Source organism: Thamnophis sirtalis, unplaced genomic scaffold (assembly GCF_051295495.1).
Source record: "Thamnophis sirtalis isolate CommonGarterSnake01/CBP01778 unplaced genomic scaffold, rThaSir2_p1.2 scaffold_11, whole genome shotgun sequence".
In the NCBI taxonomy this organism is placed as follows: domain Eukaryota; kingdom Metazoa; phylum Chordata; class Lepidosauria; order Squamata; family Natricidae; genus Thamnophis; species Thamnophis sirtalis.
In genome coordinates this window covers 18466671-18492651 of record NW_028261391.1, presented here as the reverse complement: position 1 = coordinate 18492651, position 25981 = coordinate 18466671, and the positions used below count along the sequence as shown (strand labels likewise).

At 37.6% G+C, this 25981-nt stretch overlaps 1 protein-coding gene across 3 annotated transcripts in view; it reads right to left on the bottom strand.

Annotated features, from left to right (window-relative positions):
- The window catches only part of PDCD10 (programmed cell death 10), a 36844-nt gene that overhangs the window by 5651 nt on the left and 5212 nt on the right, over positions 1-25981 (bottom strand). For 2 of the 3 annotated variants that reach the window (XM_087725295.1, XM_087725294.1), the window contains 6 exons: positions 9991-10202; positions 8585-8638; positions 5778-5895; positions 3764-3890; positions 785-863; positions 282-364 (listed from right to left, as the gene is read on the bottom strand). In XM_087725295.1, the coding sequence (XP_087581421.1) occupies positions 282-364; positions 785-863; positions 3764-3890; positions 5778-5895; positions 8585-8638; positions 9991-10086 (557 nt within the window). In that variant the 5' untranslated portion in view covers positions 10087-10202. Of the gene's footprint in view, positions 1-281; positions 365-784; positions 864-3763; positions 3891-5777; positions 5896-6085; positions 6176-8584; positions 8639-9990; positions 10203-25981 lie in introns of those variants that run through there. The other variant, XM_087725296.1, reaches the window with a different exon arrangement.

Below are 25981 nucleotides of genomic sequence, written 5' to 3'. Positions count from 1 at the left end.
GTGTTTTTAGCAAGGATGAAAAGGAAGACATAATTACTATTAGAACAGTGATGCTGTAAGTTTCCCAAGGAGAATTAAAAATTAAGTAGACTCATTGATGACTAAGTTTAAAAAGCAAATGTTCCAATCTGGCCAATTTTTTTCATTCTTTGCTAAATTGGAACTGATGGGAGCAATTAAGATGTTAAGATTATTGCAAAGTATGTTCCTTGGACTACAAATTATTAACACAAAAAGAAAAAATAGTCATTAAGTCAATTAAAAAAGAAATATATACTTACTTTCCATCTTTAAAATAAGTTTTCAAAGTGTCACTGAAACTTTTGGAGTATTTTACAAATTCTTTCTTTTGGTGTTCAAGTGCCTGAAAAAGTTTATGTAAATAGTAATTAAAATTTTCATTTTTCTCAATCATTGTTTTAGCCAATGAACACAAAATAAGACGAGAACGGTATACAGTAAATGTTGGAAGTGACAAAATTCACTATTTCAATGATGAAAATGTTCTTCTACAAGCGACATTTGCTTAATGTTTGGAAAATATTAATTCTACAAACAATAAAAATTATATTAAACCTTAAAGCAGTCATTATTGATTAAAAATCCACATAGACTGAAAAATCTCTATTCATCATCCTGATTGTCTTTTTATTTGCCAGTTTGTATTAGTTGAAAAATTATGTTTACATTTCATATTATCTGAACATGAAGCTGTGTATATTTGTAATGCTTGTGCTTAATTATATTTCTGATGAGGCACTATAGTAGAAATTAATTTACATACCCTCCGGTTCTGATATTGGTATTTCTTGAAGACATTATTTACTGTATCGAGAAGTTCCTTTATTGCACTGGCAATGTCCCTGTTTGGTAATGAAAATATAATTGCAATTTTTAAAGTGAAGCTGCAGAATTTTAATCACTTTCAAAATTATGTTTGAAATTTATTTCTAAAAGATTTCCTGTCATATATAGTGAGTTTTAGATATGCACAGCAAGATGAAACAACAAGAGCTAATTAAATTATATGGCACTTCAAAATCTAAATTACATTTAATGCATTCTTTATACGTGGAAAACTAGCATCTGGAAATTACAGAACAATACTCTGAAGCAGCAGGAGCCTTGGCTTACCTTTACAATCAAAAGTCTTTCCCTGGAACAATTTTCAATATGTATAGTTATAAATTGTATAGATTTGACTTTTGATATTTTACACAGAATAAAGAAAGATTGCTCTGATCTATTTTGAACTATCTTGAAAGTACTGTTCTTATGAATTGAGGCTAAAATCTTGTCCCATCCATCTTTATTTAAATAAAAGTAAATGTTATTTAATTAAAGCTATACTAACTGGAAAAATAACCTGTCCATAGTATATATTCCTGAAATAATTAAATGGCAACTATCTTTGGTCCTAAGGTTAATGGATACAATCTTATCGAGATTTTAAGCTTACAATATAATGAAACCAAACCACTCTGTGTGGGAGTAAGAGAGAAAAATCATTTAAGAGAAAAAAATGCATTTTAATCTACAGAGAGGATAAAACTCAATTTATAATATTAACTTAAAAAAATATTTTGGAATCCAAGACCCACTGCTAAGTTGAAATCAGAGTTTGGAAAAAAATCACCACCATGATTTCTTGTATTTTGGGTCTCAGGGGTGTGTCAATTGTCAGCTGTCATCTGCCTAACCCTTTATTTGCTGATCATCCTCCAAAAGGGACTGGTGATCCTTTTGGGACATGTCTGTATTAATATCAGTATCTCTGTTTTATGTGTGAGGAAATTAAAACTAATATTTCCCCATGGATTTTTCAAACTGATCCAGGAAAGGAAAGCTCTGAGTCCCCAGCAATATATACATGAGCACTTTGCTCCAATCAGTAAACATTTGCATTTTGTTCCACAATTGGTAAGACAAATCTCTCAATGTATTATTATATGACAGAGAAGACTTTATGGAAGATATTTGTATCAAAATAACCTTATGAACAATTCAAATTTATATAGATTTGACTCTAATCTCAATAACTAGGCCAGTGTTTTTCAACCACTGTGCCGTGGCACACTAGTGTGCCGTGACATAGTGTAAGGTGTGCCGTGGGAAAAACACTTTATATATAGTCAATATAGGCACAGAGTTAAAAAATTTTAACATTTTCTAATGGTGGTGTGCCTCGTGATTTTTTTCATGAAAAAAGTGTGCCTTTGCACAAAAAAGGTTGAAAAACACTGAACTAGGCAAGGAGGTTAGGTAAACCCATATATTCAATTATTTGAATGAATAAGCTGTCTTTGGCCGATGCTTTAGGTTTTCAGTTGAAACAATTGTAGGTTTAATTTTTTTGCTGGTTCCTCTGAGTTGCATTGGTGAGTGGACAACCATATAACTAATCAAATAGACAATTAATTTTATAATTCTCTGTTAACTTGCATTGAACAGGATTGTTCTCATTACTGGACTGAAAAAATGACCTTTTAATTCCTATAGCAATGCATGTGGAATATGAAAATCTCACTAATGAGGTACCTGAGCTACTAATAACTGAAATCACTATAAAATTCTGTGTTTTACATTATAATTTTCCACACAGAGTTATAAAGAAGCAATGAACTCACACAGACATCTATCTCCCTTTTATTGAGTTGGATCCTAAAAAAATGAACTCCAAGAAAAGAAAATAGCCTTCCTGTTACAACTTTGGATAAACCCAGATGAGAGCATCATTTTTCTAGCATGTCTCTAATCTTCTGGCCATTATCATGGCTTGCTAAAATGTTATAGATAAGGAAAAAATGTATTCCTACTCTACGATAAAGTACATGCGTAATTTTATTTTCTAGTAGTCTTGCTGTCCACCAATCTTGAACAAAGGAATCAGAAATTTTCTATTAATTGACTCTACAAATGCAATTACGTTAAAATTAATCAGTCGGTTTTACATAATTATACACTATGAGCCCCTGCATTGAATAGCTATTTTAAGCATCAGCTTCATGGTTTTTGGTTTTGAAAACTCAATAAACTATGGACAGTGATACAATCCAAAATGTGAAAGAAGACCCACACAAATCTTTTTTGATGGCAATTCTGGATACATTCTGTGTACTAAAAGATCTATCTATTCAAATTATCAAGGAGCAACTGGACATATGAAAAACCTCCATAAGCAGTCATTAGAACAAGCAAAGTAGATAAGAAAAATATTTTAAGATAGATTATCTCAATTTCTTCCAAAAAGGAAGAAAACAGCTCCCAAATAAGCATAGGCAACTTAATATCCAGAGCATGTTAAATTTTTCTGAGCAATTCAGAAGATCCAAAAGCACTGCAATTTTAGGTAAGAGAAAACTGAAAAGTGCAACTTATAAAAGAGGGCCAATTCACCAGGATGACTTATAAGATTTCAGGTCTGATGCAATATTATTGCCACAGGATTATGTTGTTAGAAATAAAATGATTTAACTACAAAGGCACAGAATAGGGATCACTGACAGAATTGCTATAGCTATAATATCCACTGTTATTACTCCAGCAGCTAAAACCAACCCACAGCTTGGCCATTCAATAGCAAGCAAGCAAGATTCATTTTGAAGCAAAAATTCCATGAAACGAAAACAGCAATTTTATAAAATATCGGTAATGATCAGAATTATAGTGCAAGCCAAAAATGTATTTCTTCTATAAATATAGAGCCACAGCTGGTCGAAGAAGTCACATTTTACAATAGCTTTTTAGTTTGATTAGTATTTACTTGATTGTCTGAAGAAACCTCACTCTGTCATTGATCTCATCTGGAATCTTGCTGAGAATCTGTTTAAGTGCTCGTGCCTTTTCATTGAGGTCTTGGAATTCGGGCTCTGGCCTTTCAATCATGTACTCTGGGTGGAGGAGGCAGAAAATACAAATGAATTTCTCTTTCTAAGTTATAAATTAAACTTAAAAGGTTGGCAACATCCTCAACCATGTTAAAATTAAAACAAGCAACAAATAAGAAGACTAAATTAATCCCAACTCTTACTTTGTAAGGAAAAGACTATTGATTTCTAATGATGTAATTCAATATTATGTCAGCCAAAACTGAACTACTTAGAATAACCTTCTTAAAGCACAACTTATGACAAGTACTCCACAAATATGAGTGTCATTTCAGAGTCACGAAAGCTAATGCACGAGATTAAACTTTTTCTTTCTAAAGCTTCCTTGACATTCTGAAGGTTGGATCTTGTTTGAGTAAAGAAGACTGTAGTGGGAACTATAGGTAATTGGCTAAACATACATTTTGTTCCATTCCCATAAATTTCTTCCACCCATTTTTTTGTATTCAACCTCTTTAACTCTTACCCCAAGCTATTATCTACTTGATGGCCTTTAAAAAAAGTTAGAATGTCATGTCTTTTGCCCCCCCTCTCTCAAGTACGGTGTTTTCCCCAAAATACGACCTATGCCTATTTTTCGGAGTATGAGATACACCTTAGTTTTGGGGAGGAAAATAATAATAAGAAAAATTCTGCCTACCAGCATCCATGGTATTCAGCTGCCTAGCTTCCTCACTTGGAACACGTTAACAAGGTCAGCCAATGAATAGGCATAGCAACTAAGTCAGCCAATGAGGACTATTTGGACTCTGAAACAGTATTTGCCATATGAGCAACAAGGAGACAGGAAGGAGCCTTGCTTAGTTGAACTGAAAGTGAAACTGTTTGTGTTTTGCTTATATTTACTGCTACCTTGGAAAACCTGCTTTTGATATTGTATTGTATATTATTATTATTTTGAATCCTGCTAACTTGTGTGTGCTTTCTGAATGTGATTGCTGCTGCCAACTCTGACCAGCCCAGTCAGCTTCAGCACTTATTGAAGTCTGATTCAGCACAGCTGATTGGAGGGTGGATCCGACTGTCAACATACCCTCAATCAGCTGTCCCAGGCGGCAGGGATTGTCACAGACCATCGCTGCATCTATGCCTCAAGTTTTTGGCCTCTGGTGTGTGTGTTTGGGGGGGGGGAGTACATTTGGCATATAAGACAAAACCAAATTTTCACCCTCATTTTTTGGGGAAAAAGGTGCATCTTATACTCTGAAAAACATGGTACACAGAAAGTGAGTCCTAGCTTGATTTTTACACATGCACCCAATATAAGCCACACTCCCAAGATAAACCCTAATTAAGGTGCTGCCCACTCCTCGGTGCACAGGTAAAAATTAAACAAGGATAGGGATGGGTGGTGGTGGAGCTGCCCTACTACTTACCTTCAGATAGTTGTAGTCAGGTCTCTCACACTTCGGCCCGTTTCTTTTGCTGCAGCAGGCAAGGCATTCCTGATGGCCTCTGTAGCCGTTAACAGAGCTCCAGACGGAGCTCTGTTAGTGGCTGAAGAGGCCTTTCCTAAAGGCCTCCGATAGCGAAAAAGAGGCCGGGAGCAACATGCGCAAGTGAGGTGAGTCAGTGGATGACATCCCCTCCAAAAATAAGAACTGGTGCCTTTTTTGGTGGCAAAAAATATATAAGACAGGGTCTTATTTTTGGGGAAACACAGTAAGACTAGCACAGAACCACCAAGCTACAAGAATTATCAAAAGAAATATGAGCAAGGATATATAATTTACAATATATAACAATACATGTTATTTAAATTTATTTAAATGACTGAATTGACAATCTGGAAATTCAGCTGTGATTATGAACAAAACAGAAATAACATTTTTTTTAAAAAAAATAAACCCATCTAAACCGAATGAGGAAACAGCCATTGATAGGAAATACCTTCTACATCATCCGCTGCCATGCGCAAAAGAGATTCAGTAAAATTAACTTCAATGCTTTTCTTCTCCAAAATTTTTATGATAATATCTTGTGTGAGACCTGGGTTTTCCCTTTCTGCCTGTATTTCAAAGAAGAGATTTCAGATTTCTTCTGACATATTGAAAAGTAAAGAACAGCTTCCGAGAAAGTTACAATATGAATTTTTAAGACATCTGAGTAGAAATATATCATAAACATTGATTTTACACTGTCATTTTTTTTCTCCAAAGTAAAGACCATTTAGTCTTGAACTAAATCAATATTTTCACCTGTAATTTGGCCCAGTTAGTCTTTTCTTTAATTTCTTTGCAGTATTTATTTCTGTGAATCATTCCTTTTTCTTCTATCTTTCACATTAACTGAAATAGATAGTCCTCAGGTTACAACTCTAATATGTAGGGCCAGATATGCAGTTGCTAGGCAAAGTGGTTAAGAAAAATGTTACATGATCGCACTGCTAAGCAATGGGAGTTCTGGCAACCATTGAGGGCATTAAATGAGGACTGTGTGGCCATTAAGTGAGGTCCTCTTGCTTCTCCAGTCTCCTCCCTGATTCGGGCTAGCAAGTTCTCTTGGGCTCCACCCCCCTGCTTCGCTCACCATGCAGATCCTGAGACTGCAACCTCACCCAGCCCCTGGGTCAGCAATGGGAGAAAAATGATGATGAAGGTGAGCTGGTGGTAGCAGGAACGGGAATAGGGTTGTGGAATGCAGGGCAGTCAAAGGGGCACAAATGGGGGATGTATAGGCACATAGGAAGAGCTGAAGCAGAGGCAGTTTGAACAGGGCAGGAGAAATGACTATGGGACTATGGATCAGTTGTAAATGTGAGTCGGTTGTCAACCACCCAAATTTTGATCCTATGACTGTGGGGATGATACAATAGCTAGTATTCCAAGGGGTAGTCAGAAGCACTATCCATTCAGCAATATTGTAAATTTGAACAGTTGTGGGATGAATGCATATAATTCAAGGACTATCTGTAAAAAGTTTATATAACATTTTTCTTTGTTCCCTTATAACAAGGGTGTCAAAGTGGCAGCCTGCAGGCCGGATGCGTCATGCAAAGGCCATGCCCACCCCAGGTCCGCAAAGGGGAAAATGTCACGAAACATCATGTGACAGCAACATGACACTATGAGTAAGACAGCTGTGCCTAATGACATGAGCTAAATGAAATTAAGAAAGGCAGTAATCTTCACTGTTTTCACTTATTTTTCAAGCTACATCAGAATTTTAAAAAACTACCCACAAGTTAGATAGATAAATTGGATAAATAATAAATAGGCAAGATATCAGACATTGCATTGTCCCAAAATGCTGCAAAACCTCATTTTTCCAGAATTCCCTATTCTTTTTTAAAGAAACATCTCAGAATGTTTTTAGAGTACTCATTTTTCAGGCTTAAAAAGATTGTGAAATAGAGGCAATCCCCAGGTTAAGAACAAGTTGCATTCTTCAATCTCCCTTTAAATTGAATTTGTATCTAAGTTGGAACTCATACTTACAAACAAATTGGCAATTACTAAAAATGGTGGATGGCATTCTCTCCTTCCTTGAGCTGACAAACTTCTGAAGTCACAGTGTTTTTATAAACTACTAAAATCAGACTGTATATAAAAATGTGTATCAGAGGTTCATTCACAGACTCACTTATCGACTCGAGGGAGGAGAATATAGTCTAACATTTTTAGCGATAGGCAGCCTGTTTGTAAATCTGTAAATTGGACATTCTTAATTCGGGGACTGCCTGTACCAAAATTGAATCATACAATCGATGACAATGAACTATGGTCCAAGATTTTCTTAGGATAACTTTAGAAGACAAATTAAAATGATTTTAATTGTCTTAGTTATTAAATTAGAGAAACTCTATCTTCAACCAACATACTTCTGACTTGGTAAAGGATATCAAGATACTATCTAGCAATATGAGTTGGCTAATTGCAGGAAACTCAAGTCATCTAAGTAGTTGCTGTCTCTTGCATCACTGAAGCATAAGAGAAACATGAAGGTGAAAAGCCTTTAAATGTCCTTCTTTTAATACTGAGCTACAAAAACCACCAAATCATCCACAACATCAAGTTTTGGATAAGTATGTGCTTGAGAGCATCTGTGAAAAGAGCTTTGTGATCTCTTCAGCACTCTTTTGCTGCTGATGTATGTCCAAGGGAGGGGACTTTTTGCACTGTTTTTTTCCTAGACCTTTACTGCTAACAAGAGAAGTTCCATGAGAATACCAAGAGGACTTAGATGAAAAGGAGAATCTTTCTTATGTTTAAAAGGCTTCATAATACTTTACCGTATCTTTCTGTTACCTGATCTTAACTTAAAATAAACATGGATGCCAAGTGTAAGGTCTCTTAACGTTTAAGTTCAATGAAAATCTTTAGTGAAATGTAACATTAAAGTTGTTAGTATTGTTAGCTTACATATTTCCATGCATTATACCCATTGAAGTTTCATAAACATAAATGAATCATAATCAATGAGTTAATTATCTTAATTGCAGCTTACTCTTTAAATTTAATATTAAGCTATTATCCACTCTTAGTATATCTACTTCTGGAAAATAAGGTATATAAATAAACTGACTGACTACACAAGTTTTACTTAGAGCAGACAAACAGTTAATGTTATTTTAAGTTAGAATTAGTAAATTAGTAACTAAATCTACTTTGCAGAATTTTACAATATTTTAATTTGTATATCTTAATATAAAATATTCATATTTTGGTGTTGTATAAGTAAATATATATTATTCTCACCTTAATAAAAGCTGCTCTCAATGTTTGAGCTGCTGATAGATTTACTCGTTCTAGCTGAAAAAATTAGAAATACACAGTTATATCAAAATAAATAAGAGGTTAAAGTACATTATCATTACTGATAATATTTCTAAGGATTTTTGTTGAGCTGGGTAAGATTTTTGCAACTCAGGCACACTGGGCTGGTTCTTTCAGACAAGAATACTGCAAGCCTCTTATAAGCAGAAAATAATCATACCCAATAAAATGAATCTGTGAAATAGTCTTAAATCTGAAAAGGTTTTGTTGTCATGTTCTGCCATAACAACTCTTCACAACTTGTGACTCAGGATGTGTGGACTACAATTCCCAACCAGCATGACTATTCTTGAGAATTCTGGACAGATGAAATCCACACATTCAGAATATATAAATAGATACAACATTTAACAGATAAATGTTTGTATAACAGATGATGCTCTATGAAATCTGCCTATATACTACTGATATAGGTGTCAGGGAAAACAAACATGAATGGAGGGAGAAGATGACAAGCCAAAAATATAGTGTTTAAAAATTATTTTAGAGTGTCGGATCAAGATAATCCTTCAAAATAAATGAGTAACAATGACACCGTTTCTATGAATACAGAAAATATAATTATTTTCTTGATAAATTACCAAAGAAAGACCATCTTGTTTTCATTTGTTGAAAGTCTAAATACATTTATTGTTTTTCATCTAAACAAATAGACTCTGCGATGTTTAATATAAAACATTTATATAAAACTCAGTAGCTGCAAAAAGCACAAATCTTCCACCTTATAAAACATGTCTGCCTAATCTGAAATGTTAATTAAACAATGAAGTCTACATTCCAGTCTCTTGTATAATGCTGGAATGCATCTTGGGAGTTTATAAATGTAGAATATAATACTCAGAATTATGGAATTAAATGCCAACAAACCAAGCAGTCTGTCATGAAGCCAAGAAATATGGACAGAAAGGAAGCAAAACTCATAAGGAGAAAATGAGTACTAATATAACAGCAGTGGGATATGACCGGTACACCGCGGTAAGCCTGCTGGGAGCACCAGTACCATTCTGATACGGTGCTCCAGACTGTCCACCCGCCCGCCCGTCTCCGTACTACTATTTAAGTCGATCGGGGCATTTGCGCATGCGCACGGAGCGTATGGCATCTGCGTACCCACTGTCCGTGACGCTCCAGCTGCTGGGCGGAGCATCGTGGGTGGTGAGTATGCATGCGCACGCTGTGCACATACACATAGTGGGCACCCGGCCCTGTACCGGTTGCAATGGGATCCAGAACCCACCACTGTAATATAAGCAAGGTAGTAGCTGAGTTAAATAAAACTTTGCTTTCCAAGTACCTTAATGCAAAGAAAATAAAATTGAACCTATTACCTCATTAAAGACAGGATACATAACCGCATAAAGAGGCATGGAAACCATAGAAGTGGTCTCTGCTTCATTCCTCATCTCTTCCATTGTCATCCTCATTCAAAGACCCACTCTTGAAGAAAAAGGCTACTGAAGCAACAGATTCCTCATTCAACTTCTGCTATATTTTTCTCCTTATTGTAGCTAGATGTTTATAATATTTTAAATATGTTGCTCTGAAAAAAAGAAGATAGAGAGAAAAGTTCATTACTACATGTACCAATTTTGAAACAACCAGTACCAAAATATTTTTACCAGCAGTGTTGGCATACATTTAATTCTTCAGTAAAAACTATTAAATCTTTTTCATTTAGTTGGCAACTTGTAAGTGATTAACATAGTTGTTGCAGTAATTTCTCACTTGTGTTTCTTGAAAAGAGCAACAGAAATCTGAAATGTCTTTAAACTACTAAAGAACACAACTTCTATTTTTAACATTTCCGGCAATAATTGTTCACCAGTGTTAGTAAGCACAGTCATATGTCATAGCAACTTAGGTGGAAAGAGATATGAGAGACTTGAAAGAGCAAGTAATCTACCAGCATAAATGCCAAAGACTGGATATCCATGCTTATACAGTATTGGAAAAATATACTCAAACCGGTGGCTTTAAACCAAAGAGAAATTTGACATTCCATTTCTATCCAGGATATGCCAGCAATTAATGGCTCAATCATAGTAATGATTCATACGTAAAACATATCACACTGTTACCTAGCTCAGTGGTTCAAGAAATAGTTTGACACTCAGGTGGTTTGAGGTCTGGTAGCACTGCAGAAGAGAGTGAGCTCCTATCACTTACCTCTAGCTCCTGCCCTGCCCAATCAAGCCTTATTGAGAATAGATAAATGTGTACCACACAATATGGGTAAGGCTAGCTGCACGAGGAGAATGGGAGCTGGCACTGAACCTGCTTGGATGCTAAGTAAAATTGGCAAAAGAAGCCCAGAAGATGTCCTCAACCTGAACGCTGCTAGCTAGTTCCCTCCTGTGGCACACCATGGATAAGTGTGCAGGCGTGAAACCAAAGAAACTAGCAATTAGACTGTCAAGACTATTCTATAAAGTATAAATCTCCCTGACAAATGTATGCCATACAAAATAAATAAATACTGTTAGCTATTGAAGTAAGAAATGATATACAATATATATATGGAAGGAAGGAAGGAAGGAAGGAAGGAAGGAAGGAATTAAAAGATATTTGATTAAAATGGGTCAATCTGTATCAGAGGTGGGTTCCTACTAGTTCGCACCTATTCGGTAGAACCGGTTTGTCAAATCTACCGAACCGGTTAGAAGAGGTTCCACCAGTGGACCCGGAAAGCAGGCCACACCTATAGAAGAGGTTCCAAAAATTTTTGAAACCCACCACTGATCTGTATGTGCAATTATTTATTGGGGCTGTGGCCAGGTTAGTTTGCCCCAGAAAACTGATTTATCTATCTGGTTGGTTTCAAAAGGAAGCTTGGAATTTTCCCTGGGGATCTGGCAGACAATTTGGTTGAGGTCCTAAATGTTAATACTACTTTTATTGCAATGATATAGTAATGTAATTTTGCATTTTCCTCCTGCCTTTATCTTCATGAGAACTAAGGAGGGTCTTTTCTAAGGCCTATTCAGATTACAATTCTGGCCCAAACTCAGGTTTATTTTATCTGACCAGTCTTGGTTGCAACTCTTTTTCCTACTCTTCAAGGTAATCCCTTTTTCTCATTACGCTAAATCTTGTGCAAAGCGATTCTGCTAAAATCCTCTACAAGCCTAGATTGGAAGGCTGATTCAGGCTCAATTCTGACGAGACAGAATGGCTGAGAACATTTGGGCTCCCTAGGACTGAGGATTTTCCATCTTTGATTTTGGGTGACGTTGCAATTCCTTATTCAAGACAAGCGTGTAAACTAGTTGTATTCATAACTCCCGCTCAAACAGCAGGTGACAGCTGTGGCTAAAAGGGCCTCTGCACACATACACCTAATGACCAGCTGTGCCCATTCCTGAACTATGAGGTAATCCCTCATGTCTTATTCAATTCCTAAATTGAATTCCTAAAGAGCCAAGGTGGCGCAGTGGTTAAAATGCAGCACTGCAGGCTACTGCTAGATCAGCAGGTCAGCGGTTCAAATCTCACCGGCTCAGGGTTGACTCAGCCTTCCATCCTTCCGAGGTGGGTAAAATGAGGACCCAGATTGTTGGGGGCAATATGCTGACTCTCTGTAAACCGCTTAGAGAGGCCTGAAAGGCCTATGAAGCTGTATATAAGTCCACTGCTATTGCTATTGCTATTGCTATAAATGGTTTACTGTTCATACATACTACATGGACCTGTCCTTAATAACCACTCAGACGTTAGAGTAGGTCAGAGTGCAGCAGCAGGCATAACTTGTTATATCCATGTGACTCCACTGCTTCACAAGCTGCAAGGTTGGGGCCCCATGACATATGAAGCCCTTCATGATGTAGGGCAGGGCTGTCAAACTCCCAGCTGCAGGCTGGCTGTGTTACATGCTTGCCACGGCTATGCCTGGTTTAGTGTAGAAAAACAAAATCCCGATGTCACGTGATGCTGCGAGTTTGACACCACTGATATAGAGGTTTGATTTTTTTTGAGGGATTGCCTGTCTGGTTCTTTCTGAGCATCAGACTAGATCGGGCAGAGTGGCTGCAGTCCACGTCCCAATAATAATAAAGTAGTGTTATCTAGTGAAAGCAGAAACATGCCTTCTCAATTACAGGGCTTGCCCTCCAAGAGATCCAGGTGGCTCCCAACCTGATGACTTTCAAGAATCCATTGGCCTGGCTATTTTCCCAGGTTAATTAACAAGCCTCTATTGGATGTATTTTTTGTTTTGTTTTTACAGATCTCATTTAGCTACCACAATTGAGACCAGCAACTCGGTTAATATGTGAAGCAGTCACTAAATGAACCCAATTGTGCTTATGATCTTACTATCACTTTCCTTTGCTTTACAGATCTGCAAAGGTCATAAATATAAGAATTGGTTCTAAAGTTATTTTGCCATTATCAGAATAACTGGAAATGGTCATTAAACAAGATAGTCACTAAATGAGGATTGCCTGTATATTTGTCTTCAGACTTCTTAGGTTTTCTTTGCTCCCTCCCTCCCCCACCTTTTGTATTTTTCTTGTTTAATTGTAAGCCAGACAGTCAGGCAGCTTCTAAATTTGTATAAACAGGATACACATCAGAACCAATTTACTGAATCAAATGCACATTTCCCTACCTCTCTATTCTTGTAAACATTTTTGCTTCCACAATATGCACTTTAGAAATCCTTTTTTGTTCTTCTCTTTTTAAAGGTTTTCTCTTTAATTCCATCCATCTACAACTTTTTCAGTTCTCCTCTTAACTCATTCATTTTTCTTTCATATTTTTGATTTTCACTCATGACAAAATTAACTCATTTCTTCTGTCACAAGTCATTAGTTATGTATTCCACATTAATTCACCCTCCATTCATTCTTGATCCTATTACTTGTTTACAACACACACTTCTTATGTACTCCATTTCCACTGTTATTATAATTTTATGGTTCCCTTGGCATACCAAATAACTTCCATATAACAAGTCAGGAGGAAACACACTCTTATACAAAGCATTTTCTTTTTTAAATGAACTTTTACAATATATGTCATAATATAACACACACTACTTTTTTTCCAATATTTGCGCCTCTTAAAAGTTCTGCATCCTTTCTCCCTCTTCAGTAAATACTATACCAAGGAACATGAATTTATCTATACTTCTAGGCATATCTATCCATCTGACTATCTATCATTCCATTTTTTTTCTGTCAAACATCTTATTTTTGGATGCATTCATATTCATATCCGTTCCATATTTTTTAATCAATCTAAAATTTGCCAAAAGCACTCAGGTTCTCACCCAGCAATATAGTGGCATTTGCATTAAAAAAAATATTCATGTCCCTAACTGACATATCCCTGACCTCGCCTCAATCATCCATGTTTTGCTCCTTGCTCATCCCTACCATTTTACAGATAGTCCTCAGTTAACAATTACCCACTCAGTGACCATTGAACGTTACGTTGCTGTCAGGGTCTGGATGGGAGTGAACAAACTTGCACTCAATCCTGACAAGACCGAGTGGCTGTGGATGTTGCCCCCCCAAGGACAGTCCAGATATTCCATCCCTAAGCCTGGGGGATGAAACTTTACACCCCTCAGAGAGGGTCCGCAACTTGGGTGTCCTCCTGGACCTGCAGCTGACATTAGAACATCACTTGTCAGCTGTGACCAGGGGGGTCTTTGCCCAGGTCCGCCTGGTGCACCAGTTGCGGCCCTACCTGGATCGGGAGGCACTTCAAACGGTCACTCATGCCCTCATCACCTCAAGACTTGACTACTGTAACGCGCTCTACATGGGGCTGCCCCTGAAAAGTGTTCAGAGACTACAACTGGTCCAGAACGCAGCCGCGCGAGCAATATTGGGTATACCAAGATACACCCATGTTACACCTATCCTCCGCGAGCTGCACTGGCTTCCTATTGGTCTCCGAACGCGTTTCAAGGTGCTGGTTATTACCCTTAAAGCCCTACATGGCCTAGGACCCTGATATCTGTGAGACCGTCTTCTGCCGCATACCTCCCAACGGCCGATAAGATCACACAGGGTGGGCCTTCTCCGGGTGCCGTCGACCAGACAATGCCGTCTGGCGGCTCCCCGGGCGAGGGCCTTCTCTGTAGCCACTCCGACCCTATGGAATGATCTACCCCCAGAGATCCGGATCCTTCCCACTCTCACGGCCTTTCGAAAGGCTACCAAAGCCTGGCTATTCCAGCAGGCCTGGGGCTGTTGACCTCATGAATGAGGTCCAGCCCCGCCTAGATTGAGTGCATGAAGTGATCTTTTAATCTGTTTTAATCTGCTTTTTTCTGTATTTTTAATTCTTTATTTTTAAAAAAATGTATTTCTGTAAGCCGCCCGGAGTCCTTCGGGATTGGACGGCCTATAAATTTATTAAATACTTAAATACTTTTTTTTAATAAACATATTTTTATTTCCATTTTCATAACATACAATCACATGTATACTATACATTGCCAGTATCATATAGTATTAAATAATGATTACATCAGTTCCTCTTGTCCTCAACGCCCCCCCAAAATTAACACCTATTATTAGCTCTTCTACTCTCCATACACCTCTTTCTTCTACCTCTCTCTTACTTCCTATCTTCCCTCCATCTTCCTTTCCTACTCTAATACTTAAATACTTAAATACACTAAGTTACAGTGAACAAGGGTTCTTGTAGTTGCAGCTGTCAGAGTTTCCCTGCAGTCACATAATTGTGGTTGTGGAACTTGACAACCAGCTTGCAATTCTAATGCAGCATTTCTGCAATCACATGCTCACCATTTACAAGCTTCACTGATGGCTTCTGACAAGCAAAGTCAATGGGAAAGTCAGCAAAAGGTTGTAAATGACAATCATGTGATCCTGTGCCTAATGACTGTGGAGGACAGGGTGAATAAAAATTTATGAACTTTAAAAAATATGATTTAAATCAAGCCTTTTTACAGTGATTTAAATCACCTTGATTTAAACTAAATCCACCCTGGTGCATGATCCACTCAATTACAGGTACCAGGATTGCCACAACTATTTTTGTAAGCTACTTTTTGTAAGCTAGTGCGGGCAAGTCAACTTTCTGATTACAGAGTTGCTGATCCCAATTATAGACATTAAGCATTAAGGACTGTATTAAGCATTCAGTTTATTCTCATACATACTTTACATCCATCATATGCCAATCTCCTTTATTAGTACTCCATTTAGTAAATTTCACACCAAATATCGTATAATTCATTCTATATTACACAGTTTTCCTAAAGTACAATGATTTTTCTCATAATCATTAATGTTTAACTGATACCATATAATTGCACTGCAGTTCCAAAATTTTGCTCACCATCATTTATTCTGATTGTCACCTTCAATCAGAATTTTATCAAACATCTTCCCTGGCAAATTTAACAATTAATCCCCTGTATTTGCATTAATTTTCATACATAACTTGTAGTTTCTCTTCCTATAATCTTTCTACCTTCACGCTTAGCACATTTCACTTTCCTTCCACATCCACATTTTTTCCAGATATCTGCTCTTGATATAACCAACAAAATAGTCTGTCCCACATTCAAAATATTTTAGTTCCTTCATATCCTTCATTGATTATCTCAATATTTATCAAATCAATCATGCTTTAAAATATTCATTTCTTTACTGTGCATACATATAAATGGCTTAGACCACAGATTCAAAACTAAATAAATATTTTTAAACCAAATACTTTGCTATTCCCCCTTATTTCTCCAATGACTTCTTCTGTACCTTTTCATCTCATTCCCAACTATCCATTCATGTCACACAGCAAAATAATTTTTCTTTTGGATTGTACTCATTCTGAACGTTACCCATTTCTTCCCCAAAACTAATCTCTGATTATTGCATTCCCATCATTCACTTGAACATAAGATGCAAATATTATCAACCCATGCACTCCTACTTTCACACAAACCCACAACAATTTAATGACATCAGGTAATACTTTCTCATGTACAATTTAGCTTTCTGTTTATAATCAAACCCACAATATCCATTTCCATGATATATTTAATAATTTCATTTTACACTTTCATTCAGTTTTATTACACAATTCTTCTTTTCTTGGTTTAATAGAAGCACTTATTTATTTATTTATTAAATTATCTATTTTTTCCATTCTATTTATTAATTCATGCTCTTTATCATGCATTCTTTTTCTATTCCAAGTAGCAAAGTTTAATATGTAACCACAAATATTAACATCCACTATTCATCATGGTTTATTCACATCAAGTTTCCCCATAATGCTTTTTAGGAAGACAAAGATATAGATGAGAAATTATATTAGACCTTTGCCACGTGAAGCAGTTAAAAAGTATTAGAAATTACCAGATGAAGACTCACTGATGATAACTATGGATTCTTACAAAATGTTTAGGGTCAAGTTCAAAATGCTAATAGAATTTCAGTCACCTCTGTCTACAAGTCACCCAACACAAACCCACAATGTGAAACAAGGGTTTTATTAATCTACAGATAGCCACGTCTTGTGCATCCTGATTAGATGAAATTTCTTTCCATTATATAAATGTACTTTCAGAAAAAAAGTGCAGTGCTAGACAAAAAACATGATTCTCTTAAAAGGTTCTATCCATTTCAGCTATCAATCAAACCACCTCAAATCTCATTTCAAACAACCTATACAGGACCACAGGGACAGTTAGGAAAGAAAAAAAAGTGTTCCCTAGATCAGTGTTTTTCAACCTTTTTTGTGCAAAGGCACACTTTTTTCATGAAAAAAATCACGAGGCACACCACCATTAGAAAATGTTAAAAAAAATTAACTCTGTGCCTATATTGACTATATATAAAGTAATTCTCCCACGGCACACCTTACACTATGTCACGGCACACTAGTGTGCCGCGGCACAGTGGTTGAAAAACACTGCCCTAGATGAAAGCTTCAGCCAGATTTAAAATTCTGTCACAAAGAGCAAAAGTAAAAGAATAGAACTTAGTCTTGAACTTCCCTTCCCCCAAACTGCCTAAGTTTACTTACTTAGTAGCATTTGTATTCACAAATGTTCATAAATATCTGATACTGTAAGAAATGTTTTGGCTATAATAGTGCATGAACAGAAGATAGCAATAGCAATAGAAACAGCACTTAAGACTCAAATACCGCTCCACAGTGCTTTACATTATTCTCTGGACGATTTACAACGTCAGCATATTGCCTCAAACAATTTGAGACCTCATTTTATCAACCTTGGAAGGATGAAAGGTTGAGTTAACCTGGAGCCCCGTCAGGATCGAATCCCAGGCTATGGGCAGAGTTTTGCCTGCAATATTGCATTCTAACCACTGCACCATTAGGGCTCCTAAAGATAACTTAAAAATATATGAGCTCTCAACAAATGTTGATTGAGGTATAAGATACAGAGAGAGGAAGTATGGTTTTGAGAAGGTCACTGATGTCATGAAAAATAAACGTTTTGCTAAAAGAAAGTAACTTGAGCTACTCATAACAAATAAAATAGTTGCTAGACACTTCAGCTCCTATTTATTACTAGTTCCATTTCTAAAACTCAGTTACAAACATACCAGGCAATGATCTTTAAATGCTTAGGAAGAAGTTGCCAGTGGGAAAATCAGCAAGAAGTCTCCCGAACAACATCTTGACCATTCTTCCCTGGCCATATGTAACTATACAACAACAATAATTATATTTTTGCTAGATAACAAATTTCTACACAACGTAAAACATGCTTATTTTATTATTCCTCAGGAGAAACTTGGGCTGCAACCAGTCTAAAGGTATAAAAGAACACTACAATTAATCAGTAGCAATCAGTACCACCTCTGCCCCCTCCCAAGAGATTTTTGGTATGACCCTGGGGATCAGGGGTAAGGGTGGATAGGCATAGAGGAGCCCCCGGGGCCAAGGGCATTGGAGAGTGTCCACCCCCTCTGCCCCATGTCCGGTACCTGGAGTAAAACCTCGGGAGCTGGGCATTGAGAGGGGTGGCAAATAGGTCAACCTCTGGGCATCCGAAGCACTCTGCCAGCTCCTTGAAGATTGCTGTCTGCAGCTTCCACTCCGAATTGTCCACCTCGGTCCGGCTGAGGCAGTCGGCTCTGATGTTCTCCACCCCGCTATATGTTCTGCCCTCAGCGAATGCTGTCTAAGGTCATAGGCTATCTGAGGTGCTTCTGCAATTTCTCATAGTCAAATATCCAATTCTGAGTTTGTGGTGGGTTCTGGCACGGGGGACTGGCCTGTCTGACCCTTTTGCCATGGCTAGAAGGGTGCTATGGTTCTATGACTAGGATTAGCTCAAAAATTTTCTTGAATGTATTATGAATTCTTTGAGTTCAATTCACTTGTCGGCCTCTAGGGTTCGTTGCCAGACTTTGTAGATGTAGGCGCTGTTCACGTGTCAGCCACTAGAGTGCGTGTAAAGATGAAGTGAGGATGAAGAAAGGCTTGCCACAAAAGTAAAAAATAACAAAAAAGGCTTCTTTTAACATGTTAAAAACAAGAAAAAAGTTAAGGAAACAATTGGTCCATTGCTGGAAGAAAATGGCAAGAACAGGGAGAAAGCAGAACTATTTAACTAATGTTTTGCATCTGTCTTTACACAAAGGGATAAAACAGTCCAACCTATCAAAAACAGCTCCACAAAAATCAGATTAGGAACACAAGTTGAAATAGGGGAAAAAATGGTAAGTGAGCACCTGTCTACCCTAGACGAGTTCCAATCACCAGGACTGAAGAAACTGGCAGACGAGATCTCCGAACAACTGAACTATATCTTTCAGAGAACCTGGAGCACCGGGGAACTACCAGAGGATTGGAAAAGAGCTGATGTGGTTCCCATCTTCAAAAAAAAAAAACAGCAGCTCGCTGAGAGCCTTCTCGCCTCCTCTCCAGCTGCTTTCCTTTCTCTTCCTTAAAGGGGAAGTTTTTCCTTAAAGGGACAACCTTTAAAGAGAAGCTTCAGCAACGATCTGAGCCTCATTGCCCTGTTTGGGCTTCTCTGGCTAGGCACTCAGAAAAGGATTGTATAGGGCTTGCATAAATCGTGATAGCAAGGTTGCCGGATGACAAAGCCGAAGGGAATCCTCCCCTTCTGCAGCCCTGCCAGGTGAAGAGAAACCTGGTAATCTTTCCTCAGGATCCAGGCGGGGGGGGGGGCGCTCTTCCTGCTGCTGGCCTTGTGGCAATGCCTTTGCCTTTCATACTTGGAGCTAGGCTTGGGGGAAGGGATTGATCCACAGCCTGCCTCTTTAGTCCCCTTGATGGAGATATGCCTCCTTTTGGCCTTTGCTTGCCTTCCCCGCCCTTGGCTGATGCCTCTGAGATGGTCTCTAACCCTTTTAAGGGCTCCTCAGTGCTCCCGGTGGTTGCTGCTGCAGGTCTGAGAGCTCGGCTCCTGCAACCTCCTCTGAGCTGCTGGGGGCTGCCATCTTGGGCCACATGGTTTCAAAAATGGCCCCTGGCTCCAAATTTTAAAAGCTCCTCTTTGCTGGAGCACATGGAAACGGCTTGTGCCGTTGCACACTGCCACGTGGCTTCTGCTGCCGCTGGGGACTCTCTCTCACCTTCCCCTGCCTCCTGCAGCTCTTTCTGAGCTTCTCTGGCTCTCAGCTTGTTCTCTGGTGATTGCTGCCAGCGCAGGCACTCCGGGGCATTTTAAAATGCCGCGGTTCATCGCTCAACCCCTGAGGGGAGCGGGGGAACGCTCTGGTGCCCTTAGAGCCTCCTTGGGCGTTGCCCATGATGCAGGGGCCTCTGCGGAGCTCACTTGCCTGTCTTTGGTGAGAGTCCTCACTTAGCATCCTGGGTCTGCTCTGTGACCTGGGCTGTGTGCCGCCTTAGCGGTTGCTGCATGGGCTTTCTACCCCCACTGGGGGTTTCCTCAGCCTCTAGTGATTGATCAGGCAGTGTGGAGGCAATTTTGATCGCTTTTGCAGCAATTTAAAATTTTTCCTTTAAGTTTCTTCAGGATCTCAGGATGAACACAGCCATCCGTTGATAGACTGAGTCGATAACTGGGTGGAGCCTGGTGACCAAGGCGTGGCTAAAAGAGCTTATCAGTCCAATCAAGAGAGGACAAGGTCAACCCATCCTGGATACTCCTCTCACTATGAAGAATGACATTAACTAAATTGACAAGTGTTGCAGCCTGGCATATGGGATTTTTCTTATTGCTTTCTATACATAAATTTAAAGGAAGTACTAATATTAGTACATGACAGAGGATAAGGAAGACATGCTGCTAAACAAGTTTTCAAGTGATAACTTGAAAATACTGCTTGAAATAATCTATGTAAACTGCTGTACTTCTGTAGTGAAGTTATTCTGAAGAAAAAGAATTCAAGCCATACAACAATAAATTTAGTGTTCAGACAAAAACCTAAGGAAAGCTACAGCAAGGTAATTCACCTTGATGAATTTTCTATGCATTCTCAGCAGGAAAGCCAAAGAGAAAATCAAATAGAAACTGGCAGTTATATATTTGCCCAAGACATAAACAACTGCCAAGGCAAGTTGGCATGTAATAAGTTCTACACTTTATTTTGATAGGAATAATCATTTATAAGAAAGTTTTCAGTAGCTAGTTAGAATTTTTGGCAATAGCTAAACCTGGAACTCAAATATGTGTTTAAGTTTAAAATATATGTAAAAGAATTCTTAATAGTCATGACATTGGTATCAATAATAATAAAATAATAAATATTAATAAAATGCATTTTTCTATAGAATTGGCAAATTCTAATCAAATTGAACATATGACGTAAGCACTGTTAACAGCCATTGGCATTCAGACAAATCAGCCATCAATAAATACATAGAAATAAACTATATGTACTCACCATTCAAGAGACAACAAAAAGCTTAGAAGGAAACAAAAAGACCAGAACATATTCTCTCCAGCAGCCAACACCCAGATAAGCAGGGATTAAAACAGACAAACAATCAAGCTGAAAACAATATCCTAATCAAACAACCACCAAGGGGAGGAAACCACACCTCCACCAAAACTGGCAGGGCAAGCTACTGTATATAAACAGGGAGCAAATCTTATCCTTGTTGGCACTAATTATGTTACCTTATGGCTAATGAAACTTCTGCAAACTAACTAAACTCAGAAAACACCAAGGACTTCAACCATGAGCTACATATATATTTTTTTATTTTTTAATCCATTTATTTAGTAATGCAGATACTAAATATTTTCCAGACTGTGGATAAGATAGTTTAAGATACAGATGTAGAATTGTTTTAAGCCTGACCTGCAGGGTGACAAATGATAAAATTGTTTCAGACACAAGACAACATCACAACAAATTTCAAAGGTATCTGGATCTTTTCCAAAATTCCACTTCCAGATTATAGAATCAGCAACAAGTTTATAAGAATCAAATTCATTGATTCCAGCTTTTCATTCCTAATTCTCTAGATGCCAATATTCTTGGTACATAAACTGCTGTCCTTCACAACAAAGGAGAAACCACCGCCTATTCTGTGCTATCTTTCTTGTTCTTCAAGGATCATCAGGTGGCCTTAGTTTGCCTGCTCTTTTGAATTGTTCCTTCTCTAATACTTATGGAGTGCAAACCATCATACATGGCCACTCAAAAAACTCAAAACTCAAAAAATTAGAATATCATGCAAAAGTTCATTTATTTCAGTAATGCAACTTAAAAGGTGAAACTAATATATGAGATAGACTCATTACATCCAAAGCAAAATAGTTCAAGCCATGATTTGTCATAATTGTGATGATGGCTTACAGCTCATGAAAACCCCAAATCCACAATCTCAGAAAATTAGAATATTATATGCAATCAATAAAACAAGGATTATATATAGAATAATATCGGACCTCTGAAAAGTATAAGTATGCATATATACTCAGTACTTGGTTTGGGCCCCTTTTGCAGCAATTACTGCCTCAATGTGGCGTGGCATGGAAACTATCAGCCTGTGGCACTGCTGAGGTGTTATGGAAGACCAGGATGCTTCAATAGCAGCCTTCAGCTCTTCTGCATTGTTTGGTCTCATGTCTCTCATCTTTCTCTTGGCAATGCCCCATAGATTCTCTATGGGGTTCAGGTCAGGCAAGTTTGCTGGCTAAACAAGCACAGTAATCCCTCGGTCACTGAGCCAGGTTTTGGTGTTTTGGGCAGTGTGGGGAGGTGCCAAGTCCTGCTGGAAAATGAAGTCAGCATCCCAATAAAGCTTGTCTGTGGAAGGAAGCATGAAGTGCTCCAAAATTTCCTGGTAGACCACTGTGTTGACCCTGGATTTAATGAAGCACAGTGGACCAACACCAGCAGATGATATGGCTCCCCAAATCAACAGGTCTGTTTTTCTTTAGCCCAGGTAAGACGCTTCTGACGTTTATTGTTCAGGAGTGGCTTGACAAGAGGAATATGACATTTGAAGCCCATGTCCAGGATCCGTCTGTGTGGTGGCTCTTGATGCACTGACTCCAGCCTCACTTCACTCCTTGTGAAAGTCCCCAACACTTTTGAATGGCCTTTTCCTGACAAACCTCTCCAGGCTGTGGTCATCCCTGCTGCTTGTGCACCTTTTTCTTCCACACTTTTCCCTTCCACATAACTTTCTATTAATGTGCTTTGATTCAGCACTTTGGGAACATCCAACCTCTTTTGCAATTACCTTTTGAGGCTTTCTTTCCTTATAGAGGGTGTCAATGACGGTTTTCTGCACAACTGATAAGTCAGCAGTCTTTCCCATGATAGTGATTCCTACTGAACCAGACTGAGAGATAATTTAAAGGCTCAGGAACCCTTTGCATGTATTATGGCTCAATTAGCTGATTAGAGTGGGACACTTTGAGCCTAGAATATTGCACCTTTTCACAATATTCTAATTTTCTGAGATTGTGGATTTGGGGTTTTCATGAGCTGTAAGCCATAATCATCACAATTATGACAAATCACGTCTTGAACTATCTTGCTTTTCATGTAATGAGTCTATCTCATATTAGTTTCACCTTTTAAGTTGCATTACTGAAATAAATGAACTTTTGCATGTTATTCTAATTTTTTGAGTTTCACCTGTATTTGGTAGGTTTTTGAGGATGGTAGTTACTGGAGCAAATTTTATATTGAGGATGACAAAGTTCTCAAAAATATAACTATATTTATATAGCAATGTTATTGTCTCATGTATCTCTTTAGGATACATAAATATCAGCATTAAATTCCTAAGTATCCTCAGACTTGAAATTTGAAATAAAATGAATATAGTAATTTGTGAAAGAATACTGTACCATCTTATCCATAGTAAAAAACCATTTTTTAAACAATTGGAATCTCAAAAATAGGTATTAAGAATCACGTTATTCCATTATAGAAAAACCATGTGTACTGCATCACATCATTATTATCACTATGCCATGCAGAATGGGCACAACCTGTAGGCCTTAATTAAAGTTCTTGAAATTCCAGTTCAACAAAAAAAGATGGCAGATTTAAAGGAACCAACCTTCTGATTATTAGAAAAATATGAAATAATCATAACTATGGTGGAAATTAACTGTATTTCAAAATTAGCATAATCACTACCAGGCCAAATGAAAAATTACAAAGCAAACAATGTTGCTTAAACAATGGAATATCATTTAGTAATAGTTTAACATGGAAGATGAAAAGGAACTACAGGTTTTGCATCTATTATTAATTTATTAAAATTAATTATTCATCCTTAATTGGTTCTGGGAGGCGCAACAAGTACTAAAAAGGATGAATACCAAATGAACCATGTGACTAAGCATGTGAACCTTTGTTTCAGACAGGAAGGACTTCCTATTTGTCTCTTTTCCTATGTCAGCATCCTTCCCAGCATAGCCGACTTCCTGTCCCCTGCTTCCGTTTGCAATGTATCAAATACAAAACAAAGAATGTGTATTAGGACAACATTTTCATGTAAAAATGAGTCAAGTACCAAATTCGATGAGTTTTGAAGCAATCAAACATGGAGGTATCACTGTATCAATATTTCTTATTGTTCAAATTTGTATCTTACCACAATGATAAGATAGGAAAGTAAAACATATATAATAAAATACAGAAACAGGGATAAGATAAAGCCCAAGCACAGTTTATGGCCTCTTGTAGGAGGACTCTCCAAAAATACTCTCTTTAGATCTTCTGAAGGTGAACCATGTTGGAGACAGATAAATCTCCAATGGGTGACATTCCAGAAGGCTCACCTGTCCTTGAAAAACAACACTGCCGACCTCCGAAAGAACAGAGGCAATCTGCTGCTTCTCCTAACATCAAGGTTAAGCCTAATTCTAGTGGGGACGTGTGATTCTGCAAATAGCCAAGCATAAAATTATAAAAAGCTTTGTATATCTAAGTAACAGGTAACATTAAAAACAACTGTGAAGATTAGCAAACCATCCAAATATCCCTCAATGCTTTGAGCTGTGGGTTTTGATCTGCAGTCACCCAAGGCTCTGATTTGGATGTCATACATAAATTGTGATAAGGCAAATTAAATAATGAAAATAAAGGTTTTTTAAATTACTTTTTAAAAATAAAAATGATAAAATGCTCCATGATCTCAATAAAGCATAGGGTGCAAAATGTTGTATATTTAGGAAAGGAAATCCATCTGTACAAAAATGTCAGCTATTTCAAATGCAAGCATTACTTCATTTAAATTGCTATAACTGTATACATCATTATGATCAGGTCTATATGCAATTTTGAAATTTATTATAACTAATTTTATTTTTTCCAGATATTTCCTCTACGAGATAGAACTTTTTGTCAATAAGATACAAAACAAAATATAATTAGAACAGAGTTGAGAAGGGAATAATTATCCCAAATCAAAATTCATTTACAACTTTCCCAAAACATATAAAAACTTCAAATATTGTACAGAATGCTATTTATGCCAAAGCTAGAAAGCCTGGAACATCCAGATGGTTCATACTTCAATTCCCATTGGTATGGCTAATGGAACGCGACTGAAACCTACAATCCAAAACATCTGGAGGACATCACAAAGTGTTTAGGAGTAAACTAGCTTTTTTATGTACTATGCACGTATTATTTGTAGATAATAGTCTTATCTACAAATAATAAGGCTTAATAGCCTTAATATTAAAAAGTACTACATATTATTTAAAGCAGGGATCCCTAACCTCCGGTCCTTGGACCAGCACCGAGCTATGGCATGCCAGAAACCGGGCCGCGCAAACAAGCCCCATCCACAGGATGCAGGCAGTACGTAAAACCACATCCCCACCGGGCCGCAGAGAAACCTCTCTCCACAGAACCGGCCCCCAACCTTTTGAGAACCACTGATTTAAAG